The sequence below is a fragment of the Myotis myotis genome, unplaced genomic scaffold (assembly GCF_014108235.1).
Source record: "Myotis myotis isolate mMyoMyo1 unplaced genomic scaffold, mMyoMyo1.p scaffold_m19_p_21, whole genome shotgun sequence".
Taxonomy (NCBI): Eukaryota; Metazoa; Chordata; class Mammalia; order Chiroptera; family Vespertilionidae; genus Myotis; species Myotis myotis.
In genome coordinates this window covers 15,239,382-15,253,584 of record NW_023416326.1, presented here as the reverse complement: position 1 = coordinate 15,253,584, position 14,203 = coordinate 15,239,382, and the positions used below count along the sequence as shown (strand labels likewise).

The 14,203-nt window shown below is 61.9% G+C and overlaps 1 protein-coding gene across 2 annotated transcripts in view; it reads left to right on the top strand.

The window, feature by feature from the left end:
- STUM (stum, mechanosensory transduction mediator homolog) overlaps positions 1-5,444 on the top strand; it is a 48,549-nt gene extending 43,105 nt beyond the window's left edge. Inside the window, exons 3-4 of one of the 2 annotated variants that reach the window (XM_036355054.1) lie at positions 1,833-1,841; positions 2,832-5,444. In XM_036355054.1, coding sequence (XP_036210947.1) covers positions 1,833-1,841; positions 2,832-2,866 — 44 coding nt within the window. In that variant the 3' untranslated portion in view covers positions 2,867-5,444. The remainder of the gene's footprint in view (positions 1-1,832; positions 1,842-2,831) is intronic. The other variant, XM_036355055.1, reaches the window with a different exon arrangement.
- The last annotated feature ends 8,759 nt before the right edge of the window (positions 5,445-14,203 follow it).

The following is a 14,203-nucleotide window of genomic DNA, read 5'->3' as shown; positions in this document are numbered from 1 at the left end:
CATAGCATAGCATAGCATAGCATAGCATAGCATAGCATAGCATACCATACCATACCATAAAACAACAACAACAAAAAAAAAACTCCTAAGAGGGGAATCAGAGAAATACAGATCAAAGTAGAAGTTAAAATGAGGAACTTACAAGCACACTAGAGGCCCTATGCACGAAATTCGTGCGGGGGGGGGGGTTCCCCCTCAGCTCAGCATGCACTCTCTCCAATCCGGGTCCCCTCAGGGGATGTCCAGCTGTCGGTTTAGGCCGTTGGACATCCCTCTCACAATCCTGGACCGCTGGGTCTTAATCGCTCACCTGCCTGCCTGCCTGGTCACCCCTAACTACCCCCCCCCCTTGCTGGCCTGATTGCCCCTCACTGCCTCTGCATGTTGGCCTGATCACCCCTAATTGCCTCCCCTGCTGGCCTGGTTGCCCCTAACTGTCCCCCGCTGCCAGCCAGGTCACCCCTAATTGCCCCCTCCCTGCTGGCCTGGTCGCTTCTAACTGCCTCCCACCCGCCTGGTCACCCCTTACTGCCTCCCCCTGCCAGCCTAGTTGCCCCCAACTGCCCCCCTCTGCTGGCCTGGAAGCCCCCAACTGCCCCCCACCAGCCTAGTTGCCCCTCACTGCCCCCCCCCCCCCGCCAGCCTAATAACCCCCAACTGCCCCCCCTGCCAGCCTAGTCACTCCCAACTGCCTCCCCTGCTGGCCTGGTCACTCCCAACTGCCCTCCCCCCCCCCCCCCACTGGCCTGGTCGCCCCACGCAGCCTGCTTGTTCAGCCGTTTGGTTGTCCCTTGCTAAACCCCCTGCCGGCCTGGTCATAGGTAGCCATCTTGTGAGGGCATGAGGGTTAATTTACATATTACCTCTTTATTACATAGAATATATATTTGATTTCAGAGAGGAATGGAGAAGTAGAGAGAAACGGAAACATCAATGATGAGAGAGAATCATTGATTGGCTGCCTCCTGTATGCCCCACACTGGGGATCGAGCCTGCAACCCAGGCATGTGCTCTTGACCAGAATCGAATTGAACCTGGGACCTTTCAGTCTGCAGACCAACACTCTATTCACTGAGCCAAGCCAGCTGGGACTCTACTCTATATTAACAATAAACAAATAACAGGGAACAACAAATGGTCTTGGTCATGGGTCAATAACTACTTGGTAATTTTACAGTCACTTCTTTCTACTGCCTTGCCCATGGCAGACATTACCAATCAATTGCTACACTTTCTGCTGAACAATCTCACGATGGGGGCTTCAGGCAGTCACTGCCATTGATCCAAGACGTTTGCAAGATAAAACCTGCTTGCCTTCCGGGCATTAGATTTTATGTGTGGCTCCTGTTTATACAAGGGTGACCCACAGGGCTCAGACGCAGCCGAGCCCGGCCAGACGTGGCACTTCAGTACCTTTGGATTCTTGTGGTCAGACCTGTTCTGCAGCTGACCCTGCTCAGGTCCATCCAGGATTCACCTCCAGACAGACAGGTGTTGGGGTACAAGAGAGTGAGGGGCAGGAGGCGAGCAGCAGAGGGGGCGTGGCTGAGCTGTGGAGGGAAGGAGGGGCCTGGAGAGGGCTTCTTGGCAGTGCCTCACGGGGCAGGACTCCTGGGGAGGAGGAGCCCTCGGGTGCCCACAGCCTAAAGGGGCCACCAGGGGCTGCATGGCTGGCCACTGGCCACCGTGAGCCCACCCCGCTCCATCACCCGGGCCTGAGCATCCTCCCCGTTTTGTATTTCAGCAGCCCCTCTGCCCTCTGTTTTCAGACTCCTTTCTCTTTTTCTTTTCCTTTCCTTCCTCATGCTGCCTCACATCCTGTGTTCTCCAAGTTTCCCAAGGTGAGTCTGTTGGTGGGTGCCAGCCTCGGGCCTGGGCTGCCTCCCCTCCACCCCTCCACCCCAGATGCCCCATTCGTCCCCTCTTTCAGCTGGTCAACTGGCTTCTATTTTTAGCTTTTTATTTTGGAAAATGTTGAAACATAAACAAACATAAAGGCCGAGTCCAGTGAGTGCCTGAGGCCCAACAACTGTCAGCTCAAGGCTGCTCTTGTTTCATCAGTTACTCCCTGCATCGCCCCCACCCCCAGCCCTGGATTTCTCAGCACCCAAAATAGATGAATAAATGGATAAATAAAGAGGAAAAAAAGTTAAGCCCACCAAAGGTCCTCTTTGGGCCGAGTCACCAGCTAATAGGGGGTAACCACTCAAAATTCAAGACCCACAATTTTATCCTTAAATATTTTAGTAGGTATCCTTTTTTAAAAAACACAACCACAGTGCCCTTTTATACCCAAATAAACAAGCAGCAAATCTCTAATATCGATGTGGTGAGTGTTCCCGTGGCCTCACAATTATCACCAAATGTTCTAAAGGCTCCAAACCCTCAGTCACCTTTGCCTGTGCCCCCAGCGTCCAGCTGAAGACACGCATGCTCACTCCCTCCTGTGTGCTGCCTTCCTTCCTCCTTCCATCCACACGTACCAGGCGCCCATCACTTGGGGGAGCCTGTCTGGCACCTTTTCCCGGGCACCTTCACGCCAGGCCAGCCTGGGGGGGCCGCTTGTGTGCAGGGCTGTGGGCTCAGGGGGCGTGGATCACCTCCCAGCGCTCCCCCCCCCAGGTCCCTCCTCCCATGTCCCCAGGAAACCCCACGCTCCACCGTTTCCATTCACCCCTTGGATTCCCATGAAACAGCCAACGCCCTTGGGGACGGTTGGACCCTGTGGGCCGTTGACAAAGGTCTCAGGAGCCGCTCCTCGTCTGGGCGGCTCCGGGAGAAATCCTGAAGCAGGTGGGTGCCTCACCCTCTCCTCTGCTTCTTCCTCGCAGGCTACAAGGAGCAGGGCATCCCTCAGCAGCTGTGAGCCCGGAACCCCGAGAGTCCGGGGGGTCCCGTGCGGGCGCCCGGCAGCACCAGGACCTCCCAGGCTGTCTCTGCTGTTTCCTGGTTTGGAGGAAAGGGAGGATTTAAAGCGATTATTTATTTTGGAAACACATCTGCTCTTCTCCGCAGCTCTGAGGGCGGCCAGCCCCTCCCCGCTCCGAAAGCCCTGTCTGCGCGGCACCCAGAGCCCCCCCCATCCCCGGGGTGGGGGTGGGGTAGAGACAGGGATGCGGACAGAGGCTGGAATGTGCCCCCACACCCACCCCCTCTCCTCGCCCACGGCCAGGGCACACCGCCAGGCCGCAAGGCCCGTCCAGGCAGCAGCGGCTCCCACGGGCAGGACTGTGGTGGACGCTGCCTCTGGGCCCCCAGCGCATGTGAGTGGCCTCCTGGGAGCGGCACCAGGCGGAGAGAGAAGGGACGGGCTCCAGCGGAGTGGACAGGCTGCGGTGCCCTCAGCTTTGGTGGCAGGGGACACACGGATCCCCCCGGTGTGACTGGCCCTGCCCTCCCGCTCGCACCCCAGCTCTTCGCCACGGGAACCTGCGGGCCTGCGTGTGTTGTGACCTGTTTCCCTGAGAAGGAGGCAGGGGCCCCGCGCCTGGGCAAACTGTGGGGTCAGACGGTCACCCACGGAATTGCCACCCGGGTCTCCATGCGCACAGCCCAGCGCCTTCCCCATTTCACTTAACACCGTTCCTGGCCCCAGTCCTTCTGAGATCACTGCAGTGGTTGGGTCTCTGATTCAGGAATGTTGGGTCTGAGGGGAGCAGGAGGCGTGTAACCTACATGTGCTAACAGCCCACGGCCTGGAACAGCTCTCCTCCATCACACACGTGACACGGTGCCTCTGGGGCCAAGAGCCGATGGGCCCTGGGGGGCCTTGCGATGTAGCAGATCCCACGGGAGGCAGGGACCGCGGAAGTTGCCAGGCGCCTGGGGTCACGGATCCGCTGAAAGGAGGAGGAAGACCTCCGCGATGCTAGTGAGGAGGCGGACACTCACGTGTCTGTGTTCACTGTCCGTCTAACACAGGAATCGCTCAACTGCGCCCTGGCCCCAGCCGGCTGCCAGCCCACTGGCCTCTGTGCCCCTGGGGTGTCCCTGGGTGGGGGGGGTGCTTTTCCTGTCGTTTGGGGCTCAGCCAGAGTCCGGCCAGAACCGGAGCAGTGACCTGTCTGGATGGGATGCTGGGGCCACAGCCGGTTAGGCCCCTGGCTTCTTCGTGAGCCCCTTTGGGGCCACTGTTTGCATAGTCTCTGCTCTTAACCCCCCACCTGGGGCAGTGGTCCCCCACCCCATCCCCTGGGCATCTCAGTTACAGTCCTGCTGGGAAGCGGCCTGGGGTCCCTGTGGCCGGACAGCTCCCTGGCATCCCCTCCAGCCACTCCTCCCTTCCCCTCCCCCCGCCCCCTCCCTTCCCCCCCAGTTCTCTGCTCCTGGCTTGATCTCTGCCCCCCTCCCACTGATCCTGTAGTTTTGAGGAGCACCTCGCCATGGCTGCCTGGGGCAGGGTTGCCTTCTGAACCCCTGGCCCCGTCTTTATCTCCTCCCTCCTGTCTCCTGACGCCAACCCAGGCCTCTTCGGGCTTCCATGTGCTTCTGTGCTTTTCCAGTGGGACCAGCGCGGGTTGATCAGAAAGGAGACCCTTTCGCATCCTCCAGGCCGAGCAGGGAGCTGCTGGCTGCCTGCGCTCAGGGCCTCCCCGGAATCAGATCAAACAGCCTCCGCTGGCGAAGTGACCACATGGCCCAGCGCCCTCCGCCCACAGCCCTCACCCCGTCTGCGGCTCCCCGGAGTGGTGACGGGTCTGGGGCGGGGGCACCCCCACAGGGGGGGCGGAGGAGCTCATTTTCCAGGCTGGGTTGGGGCTGAGGGTAGAGGAGGGACAGCTATTATGCTGCATGTTTAGTGACACAGTCCAGGCGCAGGTGGGGTTCTTTTGAGTGACAGGTGTCCCCACGAGTGCTGGGTGGAGTGACTAGCGCAGAGACGTCTCCAAACCTGAGGAGGCTTGAGGCTCAGGGAGAGCCCCTGTTTAGGTAACTGGAGGGTGGACCCCCAGGTCTTCTGAGCGGGGAGCTGTGAGGATGCCACGTGGGCGGATCTGCTCCAGGAGCGCCATCTGATCAGCCACGGACTCGGCCTCATTAGAGAAGGAGCGGTGGCCGCAGGCTGTCGGGGCCAGAGTTCAGGTGACACACCAGCCAGTGGACGGAGGGCTCTCGCCCGCCTGCTGGATGGACACACAGCCCTGGGCCGGCCGATGGCCCAGCACGCACAGGGCTCCCTCAGGTTGGCCTGTCAGCAGTCGGAGCCCCCAGGACACTCCCTGGCCTTGGGTGTTCGGGGGTCACCGGGGTGCAGAGAGCTCCATCGTAAGTGAGATACTCCTGGGACCTGGCTGTGTGACGCTGGTCAGAGGGGGCGTCCCTGGGCCGCGGGGGACCTGGTGCAGGAGTGAGCCCTGCCGGGGGACGGCCTGTGGGTGTGGACGGAGGCTGCTGGCAGGACCTTAACGGCAGGCTGGGGGCAGGGTCCCTGCGGAGGGGCCATCACTGACCACTGGGGCAGGGGAGGGGAGGTGGGAGGGGGTGATGAGGGCTCCTCGGGCCCCTGGGGCTGAGCCAGGAGCGTCCGACCTGAGAAGAGCCTGAGGGATGCTGGGCCCTGGGCTTCGGTGACTCCGGCCAGTGTTGTCACCGTCAGTGATGCCGGAAGAAAGCCCTGCCCAGGAAGCCGCTGGGGGTCGTTTCCGTGTGTGGTCCTCGCTGGGCGGTCGCAGGCCTTGTTCGCTGCTGTTGTTATCCCTCTTGCCCTTCTGTTTGGAGGGCTTTCCCCAGAGGGGCTGGCGGTGGAGGAGCGTTTGAAAATGTGTGTGTGTGTGTGTGTGTGTGTGTGTGTGCGTGCGCGCGATTGAGGTCAGAGAGGAAGGGAGAGGGAGGGAGAGAGAAACATCAACGGTGGGAGAGAATCACGGATCGGCTGCCTCCTGCACGCCCCCCGTGGGGATCAAGCCCACAACCCGGCATGTGCCCTGACCTCCTGGTTCATAGGTTGATGCTGGACCACTGAGCCAGGCCGCTTGGCTGGAGGAGCGCTGCTAAAGCAGGGTGGGGTACCGGCTGTGGGGGTGGGGTACCGGCTGTGGGGGTGTGGTCCCGGCGGTGGGGGTGGGGTCCCGGCGGTGGGGGTGTGGTCCCGGCTGTGGGGATGGGGTCCTGGTGGTGCGGGTGGGGTCCCGGCTGTGGAAGCTCCTGGTCAGATGCTCAGGAACCCGCCCTAAAGCCCATGAGACAGGAGGCCCCTGAGCACCCTCCCGCCTGGGTGTGAGTTCCTGCCTTGGTGCCCTTGGTCTCTCCCACGGCTCCGGCCTCAGTTTAGCCATCTGTAAATTGGGAACAAGGAGGGGCCTGGGCAGCCATTGTTTCCCCCATTTCTGTCAGGGTAGAGGGCTGGGAGGGGAGAGGAGGGCGGGGGACAAGGACAGGGACAGGGAGAGGGAGAGAGAGAGGGACAGGGAGAGGGGGAGGAGCAAGGATGGGATGGGGGAGGGGAGGGTCCTCTCCTGCACCGGCCGGGCCTCCTGGACTCAGGCTGGACCCTGCCTCTGGGACTCCTTCTGGTAAAACAGAAACACCGGCCCCAATTCCACTCTCCCCTCCTGATCCCGCCCACTTGGTCCCACTTGTACGAGTCTAAGTTTCTGGTACAAGTTGTCTCTCGCTTTGATTTAGCTGTGGAATCTGTCCCCAGCCCTCCCCCTCTCCTGCCTGGATTTGCCAAAATGCCAGCCACCCCAGCGGGCCCGGTATCCCCAGTAGCCCGACCGCACACCCACCCTTCAGTGGGCCGCAGCACAGACACGCACGCACTGCACACACACGCACACACGTACACTGCACACACGTGCACATGCACGCACTGCACACATGCACGCATGTGCACACACCGCACGTGCACACACGTACTGCATACATGCACGCACACAATGCGCACACAGCACACATGTGCGGGCATGTACCCTGCACACACATGCATGTGCGCGCACGCACGTGCACATACACTCGCACACGCACGCACTGTGCACACACGTGCACGCACATACTGCACACACACACACACACACACACACACACACACACGTGCTCACCCACAGCCCCTCTGCATGCTGGGAGACGGACAGGGCTGCTGGAGGTTCAGGTGGGGTTTCCTCTCCAAGGGGCCTCGTCTCGTCCAGCAGCCCCGCCTGCCAGCCTGGGCGGTGGCATCATGCCCTGTCAGCCCCCTGGGGCCCCGATGTGCCGTCTCCCCTCTCCAGCACCTGGTCGGGGCTCTCTCCTCCCCAGGCCAGGGCTCAGCCCCCTCCCCCCGCCGGGCTCACCCCCACGCACTGTGCACTGCGTGGCTCAGTGGGAGGCGAGGCTTCCAGAGGACGGGGCACAGGGGCCGCCTTCTGGGCTCGTCCCACCCTGCAGACAGCCTCTCCTCTGAGGCCTTTTCTGCTCCCCCAACGCCAGCCCCACCGTCTGCCCCTGTGTGGGGACCAGTGAGGAGAGGAGGAGGACGGTCACGGCCACCCCACATTCTGTGCTGGTGCCGGTCCGTGACCCGCAGGGAGAGGGGTGGTGGCTGTGACGGGCGGGCGCCCTGCCCACAGGCTAAGTCCACGCTGTTGTACACGGTGCCACCGTCCCTCCCTCTCTCTCTTTCTCTCTTTCTCTTCCTCCCCCCCTCCCTCCCTCCTTCTTCCTTCCCTCCCTCCCTCCTTCTTCCTCCCTCCCTCCCTCCCTCCCTCCTCCTTCTTCCTTCCTCCTCCCTCTTCCTTCCTTCCTCCCTCCCTCTTCCTTCCTTCCTCCCTCCCTCCCTCCCTCCCTCCCTCCCTTCTTCCTCCTCCCTCCCCTCCCTCCCTCCCCTCCTTCTTCCTTCCTCCTCCTTCTTCCTTCCTCCTCCCTCCCTCCCTCCTCCCTTCTCCTCCCTCCCTCCCTCCTCCCGCCTTCTCCTTCCTCCCTCCCCTTCCTTCTCCTCCCTCCCTCCCTCCTCCCTCCCTCCTCCCTCCCTCCTCCTTCTTCCCCTCCCTCCCTCCCTCCCTCCCTCCCTCCCTCCTCTTCCTCCCTCCCTCCCTCCTTCTTCGTCCTTCCTCCCTCCCTCCTCCCTCCTCCCTTCTTCCTCCCTCCCTCCCTCCCTCCTTCTTTCTTCCTTCCTCCCTCCCTCCTCCCTCCCTCTTCTCTCCCTCCCTCCCTCCTCCCTCCTTCTTCCTTCCTCCTCCTTCTTCCTTCCTCCCTCCCTCCCTCCCTCCCTCCCTTCTTCTCCCTCCTCCCTCCCTCCCTCCTTCTTCCTTCCTCCCTCCCTCCCTCCCTCCCTCCTTCTTCCTCCCTCCCTCCCTCCCTCCCTCCCTCCCTCCCTCCCTCCCTCCCTTCCTTCCTTCTTTCTTTCATTTCAAACACACACACACACACACACACACACACACAAGCCTGGCTCTGTGCACACACGGTGAGTGTTGTGTCGTGAGCTGCAGTGTTTTGACGCTGTGACTGGCTTTGTTTGGGCCTGTTTCCGTGACGTCAGTCGCTGTGCGTTTCTCTCGGTTTCTGACAACACGCGCTCGCCCACCGCCCAGGCTTCCTCCGCTCCCTCCCACCCGGACCCCTGGGAGCGGCCCCACCAGCTTCCGGGGGCCAGCCCCCAGGGGGTCCAGCCCCCCAGTGACCGGAGCCGTTTGGGTTCCAAGAGAGAAAGGAATCTGATGTCAGGGATGGAGGGAAGCTTCCGACGTGCCCTGGTCCCAGCCGCGCAGCCGGGCCGCCCACGCACAGCCTGGCTCCCCGGGGCCTCGGGACAGGCCCGCGACCGGCCCGGGGCTGGCGTCTCCGCGCGCCCAGTGCGGCTCCAGTTTCTTCAGCGCCGCCAGCTTTGACATCTGTAACTCGAGCACCATTACTGTACATGCAATGAAAATACCATGTAAGACGACAAAGCCTTTGTACAAATCTCCGTGTACATATTTATATACTCACACGCGTTCCTGTTATTAGTACGTAAAGCATGACACGTCTCGTAGTTCAAGTTCGTGGTTTTTTAAATCCTGGAAAACGGCTTTGGAAAGCTTTTCTCCCTTCCCCCCTTTTCTATGTAATAAACACCACGTGACCTTGGTGGCTTCTCCAACCTGCGTGCTCTCATGTTCATAAGCGAACGGATTGTGGACTGGCTCCCCAAGGCTCCTCCCTCTGTCGGCTGCGTTGGCTGTCGGCGGCCTTTCCGCCCCTTCCCCGGGGCAGCCTCGCCTTCCTCAGACCTTCTCACCCACACTCCTCTCCTCCCGGGAGGCTCTACAATTCCTCCTCCCAGGGCCATATCTTTGATAATCTGATCCCTTTGCAGCCAGAAATTTACACATTAAATTGGTCTCTAGGACCCAGCCTGGGTTTACCAAGAAGACGTGTGCAGGTGAAACTCATGGCCTTGTCTTGGTTGTGCGAGGGGTTGGTGAGGCAGACGCGGACGTACGCATGGCAAGGTCTCCCACATCAACAAGAAGCGAGGAGTGACTGGACTCGGAGCTAGAGGTTCAGCCACAACCAGGGACGGGCTGGCCTGGTGCTCCCTTGGCGGGAATCGGCAGGGCACAGTCCACGGCCCAGCCAACACCTTCAGCTTCTTCATTTAAAAATATTTTTGTTATTGAGTTCTCAGGTGAAGGGAGAGGGAGAGAGAGATAGAAACATCAACTATGAGAGAGAATCATTGATGGGCTGCCTCCTGCATGCCCCACACTGGGGATGGAGCCCGCAACCCGGGCCTGTGCCCTGATTGGGAATCCAACCATGACCCCTGAGCCACAGCGGCCGGGCCAGCCAACATCTGTAGAAACTGGGTGAAGACCTAGCAGCTCTCATACTCGTGGAGGAAGGGAACCAAGTCCATTAGAACAGATCAGAGTTCACAGCGCTCTCGCCAGACAGAGGCATCTCACAGGTGAAATCCAGTAACTGACTCTGATGGTCACATGGAAGGGTGCTCGCTGCTCCTCACACCCAGGGCGTCATCTGACACCGTGGCGGGTGGCGGGCAGCGGACAGCGCCTGATCGATGCATCAGAGCAGCGGGCACATCAGCTCCGGGCGCGCTAGGGGCGACTCTCACCCCAGGGAAAGGCCCTGCTCCTCACTGTGAGCCCCGGCCCAGCTCAAGTCCAGGGTCAGACAAAACCGTGCCCTTGTTGGTTCTTCTCACACCCTGTCTCAGTGCCAGGTCCTCCCCTGCTTCCCTGTGATTCTGGGGGCGCCTGCCAATCATAGCCCCCAGCCCCCCACCCAGGCCAATAGCAGGGCCCTCTCGCAGAGCCACCTGCAGGGCGGGGGCTTTGCTGAGAGCCTTCTAGCTGCAGCCTGGGGGCAGCTGCTTGCTCCCTGGCCCGAGGCTGCAGTGCAGAGGCCTGCGCTGCCCAGGACCAAAGTCCGCCTCTCGGAGACAGGAGGCTGCAGTGAGACACGACAGAGACAGCAGAGAGAGCCATGGAGCGAGAGTCACTCCCGTGGCCCCATGACCACAGCCACGGCCACGGCCACGGCTGCCTCGCCCGCCTCGGTTCAGTGCACAAGCCACCCATGCACCTCCCTCCGTCCCTATCTAAATCCTTCCTCCCTTCCTTCCTTCCTTCCTTCCTTCCTTCCTTCCTTCCTTCCTTTTCTGTCTTTCCATAAACTCGTTCAGGATGAGCTTCTCTCACTAACAACAGTAACAGCAATGTCCTCACTGAGTCTCTGCCCCCAAAGCCTCCTCTGACTCCCTCACTCTTCACCGTCTCCCCACCGACCAAGTCCACAGTGAGACCCACACCGGGCTCTCGGCTGTGACCGTGTGCACACGCGCACATGCGCGCACGCCAGGCCTGGGCACACGTGTAACTGTTTTCCACGTGGGATGAGTGACGGATGTGGCACTTACATGTGACACGATTTTATCCCTTCCACCCCGTCCTCCCACCTTCCCACTCCACCTGACCTCTCCTGGGACCAAGAATATTGGAGAACAGCATTTAAAAAGTGTGGCTGACACATGCACAATGATCTCAATTAAAAGTGTTAATAGAAAAGGTTCCAGTGGGGCTTACAGACACGCACCCATCTTCTCCCGTCACCCCGACCGTGAGGCGAGGCAGAGCCGGGGATGCCGGGCGAGCTGGCCAGCACTTAGCCGGCTCCTGGGGGCAGGGGAGGCGGGGCCTGGATCTCAGTCCCTACGTTTACATCTCCTTTGAGCCCTCGTGAGAACGGCACCTGAGCGTGGCGTTCCGAAGCCCCCGGGAATTCTTGGATTCTCGGCCCTCAGCCCGGGGCCTGCTGTTCGTCCAGCCTGCAAAGTCCCTACCAGCCAGGCCACGGCCTCTTCTCAGGGAACCAGGTTTCTCAGACACAAAGCCCCCGTCACCGCCTCCTGGGAGGTTTGTGCTCTCCCCCTGCCCCCTGGCCGTCCCGGGAGCTCCCTCACCTTCCAGGAGGAGCAGTAGCAGCAGGTCGAGCACCTGCCGGGAGGAGCAGTTAGAAGCAGGTCGCGCACCTGCCGGAGGAGCAGTTAGAAGCAGGTCGCGCACCTGCCGGGAGGAGCAGTAGCAGCAGGTCGCGCACCTGCCGGGAGGAGCACTAGCAGCAGGTCGCGCACCTGCCGGAGGAGCAGTAGAAGCAGGTCGCCCACCTGCCGGGAGGAGCAGCAGAAGCAGGTCGCGCACCTGCCGGGAGGAGCAGCAGCAGCAGGTCGAGCACCTGCCGGGAGGAGCAGTAGCAGCAGGTCGCGCACCTGCCGGGAGGAGCAGTAGCAGCAGGTCGCGCACCTGCCGGAGGAGCAGTAGCAGCAGGTCGCGCACCTGCCGGGAGGAGCAGTAGAAGCAGGTCGCACACCTGCCGGGAGGAGCAGTAGCAGCAGGTCGCGCACCTGCCGGGAGGAGCAGTAGAAGCAGGTCGCGCACCTGCCGGGAGGAGCAGTAGAAGCAGGTCCCTCACCTGCCGGGAGGAGCAGTAGAAGCAGGTCCCTCACCTGCCGGAGGAGCAGTAGAAGCAGGTCGCGCACCTGCCGGAGGAGCAGTTAGAAGCAGGTCCCTCACCTGCCGGAGGAGCAGTAGAAGCAGGTCGAGCACCTGCCGGAGGAGCAGTTAGAAGCAGGTCGTGCACCTGCCGGGAGGAGCAGCAGAAGCGGGTCCCTCACCTGCCGGGAGGAGCAGCAGAAGCAGGTCCCTCACCTGCCGGGAGGAGCAGTTAGAAGCAGGTCGAGCACCTGCCGGGAGGAGCAGTTAGAAGCAGGTCCCTCACCTGCCGGGAGGAGCAGTTAGAAGCAGGTCCCTCACCTGCCGGGAGGAGCAGTTAGAAGCAGGTCCCTCACCTGCCGGGAGGAGCAGTTAGAAGCGGGTCGCGCACCTGCCGGAGGAGCAGTTAGAAGCGGGTCGCGCACCTGCCGGAGGAGCAGTTAGAAGCGGGTCCCTCACCTGCCGGAGGAGCAGTTAGAAGCAGGTCCCTCACCTGCCGGGAGGAGCAGTAGAAGCGGGTCTCGCACCTGCCGGAGGAGCAGTTAGAAGCAGGTCGCGCACCTGCCGGGAGGAGCAGTTAGAAGCAGGTCCCTCACCTGCCGGGAGGAGCAGTTAGAAGCAGGTCACACACCTGCCGGGAGGAGCAGTTAGAAGTGGGTCCGCGCACCTGCCGGGAGGAGCAGTTAGAAGCGGGTCGCGCACCTGCCGGAGGAGCAGTTAGAAGCGGGTCCCTCACCTGCCGGAGGAGCAGTTAGAAGCGGGTCCCTCACCTGCCGGGAGGAGCAGTAGAAGCAGGTCTCGCACCTGCCGGAGGAGCAGTTAGAAGCAGGTCGCGCACCTGCCGGGAGGAGCAGTTAGAAGAAGGTCACGCACCTGCCGGGAGGAGCAGTTAGAAGCAGGTCACGCACCTGCCGGGAGGAGCAGTTAGAAGCAGGTCACGCACCTGCCGGGAGGAGCAGTTAGAAGCAGGTCCCTCACCTGCCGGGAGGAGCAGTTAGAAGCGGGTCCCTCACCTGCCGGGAGGAGCAGCAGAAGCGGGTCCCGCACCTGCCGGGAGGAGCAGTTAGAAGCAGGTCCCTCACCTGCCGGAGGAGCAGTTAGAAGCGGGTCGCGCACCTGCTGGGAGGAGCAGTTAGAAGCAGGTCCCTCACCTGCCGGGAGGAGCAGTTAGAAGCAGGTCCCTCACCTGCCGGAGGAGCAGTTAGAAGCGGGTCGCGCACCTGCCGGAGGAGCAGTTAGAAGCGGGTCGCGCACCTGCCGGGAGGAGCAGTTAGAAGCGGGTCGCGCACCTGCCGGGAGGAGCAGTTAGAAGCGGGTCTCGCCCCTGCCGGGAGGAGCAGTTAGAAGCGGGTCCCTCACCTGCCGGGAGGAGCAGTTAGAAGCGGGTCGCGCACCTGCCGGGAGGAGCAGTTAGAAGCGGGTCGCGCACCTGCCGGAGGAGCAGTTAGAAGCGGGTCGCGCACCTGCCGGAGGAGCAGTTAGAAGCGGGTCGCGCACCTGCCGGAGGAGCATTTAGAAGCGGTCGAGCACCTGCCGGGAGGAGCAGTTAGAAGCGGGTCCCTCACCTGCCGGGAGGAGCAGTTAGAAGCGGGTGGCGCACCTGGCGGGAGGAGCAGTTAGAAGCAGGTCGCGCACCTGGCGGGAGGAGCAGTAGAAGCGGGTCACGCACCTGCCGGGAGGAGCAGCAGAAGCAGGTCGAGCACCTGTACGAAGCGCACCTGCACCTGGTCCCTTCCCCACCTCCCACCTCCCTCCTGACATGGGAAACACGTTGTGCAGAATCCTCTCTAGGACAGAGGCAGGCTGTTCCCATGGGCTTCCTGCCTCTCTGAAGGGCTGGGGACTCGCCACGCAAAGAAGCCCAGGCAGCAGGCCCGGGAGCCCCCAGACGTCCCCTCGGGCCGCGAGGCGCTGGGCAGACAGAGGAAGAGAGCAAACACAGGATGAACAGCCCAGTCCCGTCTCAGGGCGCTTTGGTGGCCTGACCGGGATTTCCAAAACGACTTGCAACTCCAGCGAAAGCATCTCACTCGCAGGCTTTTAAACAAGATTTACTGGTTTTAGGGGAGGGGAGGGAGGGAGAGACATGATGTGTCGTCCCACTTATCATGCCTTCGCTGGCTGATGCTTGCACGCGCCCTCACTGGGAGCAAACCCGCAACCTTGGCGCACGGGGATGACGCTCTAACCAACTGAGCCGCCTGGCCAGGCCCGGGCTTTGTTCTTCGTGGGAGACCCAAGAGGCATGGTTCGAGGTGGCCCCTCGGCAGCCCGGAGCCCTGGGGCCCAGG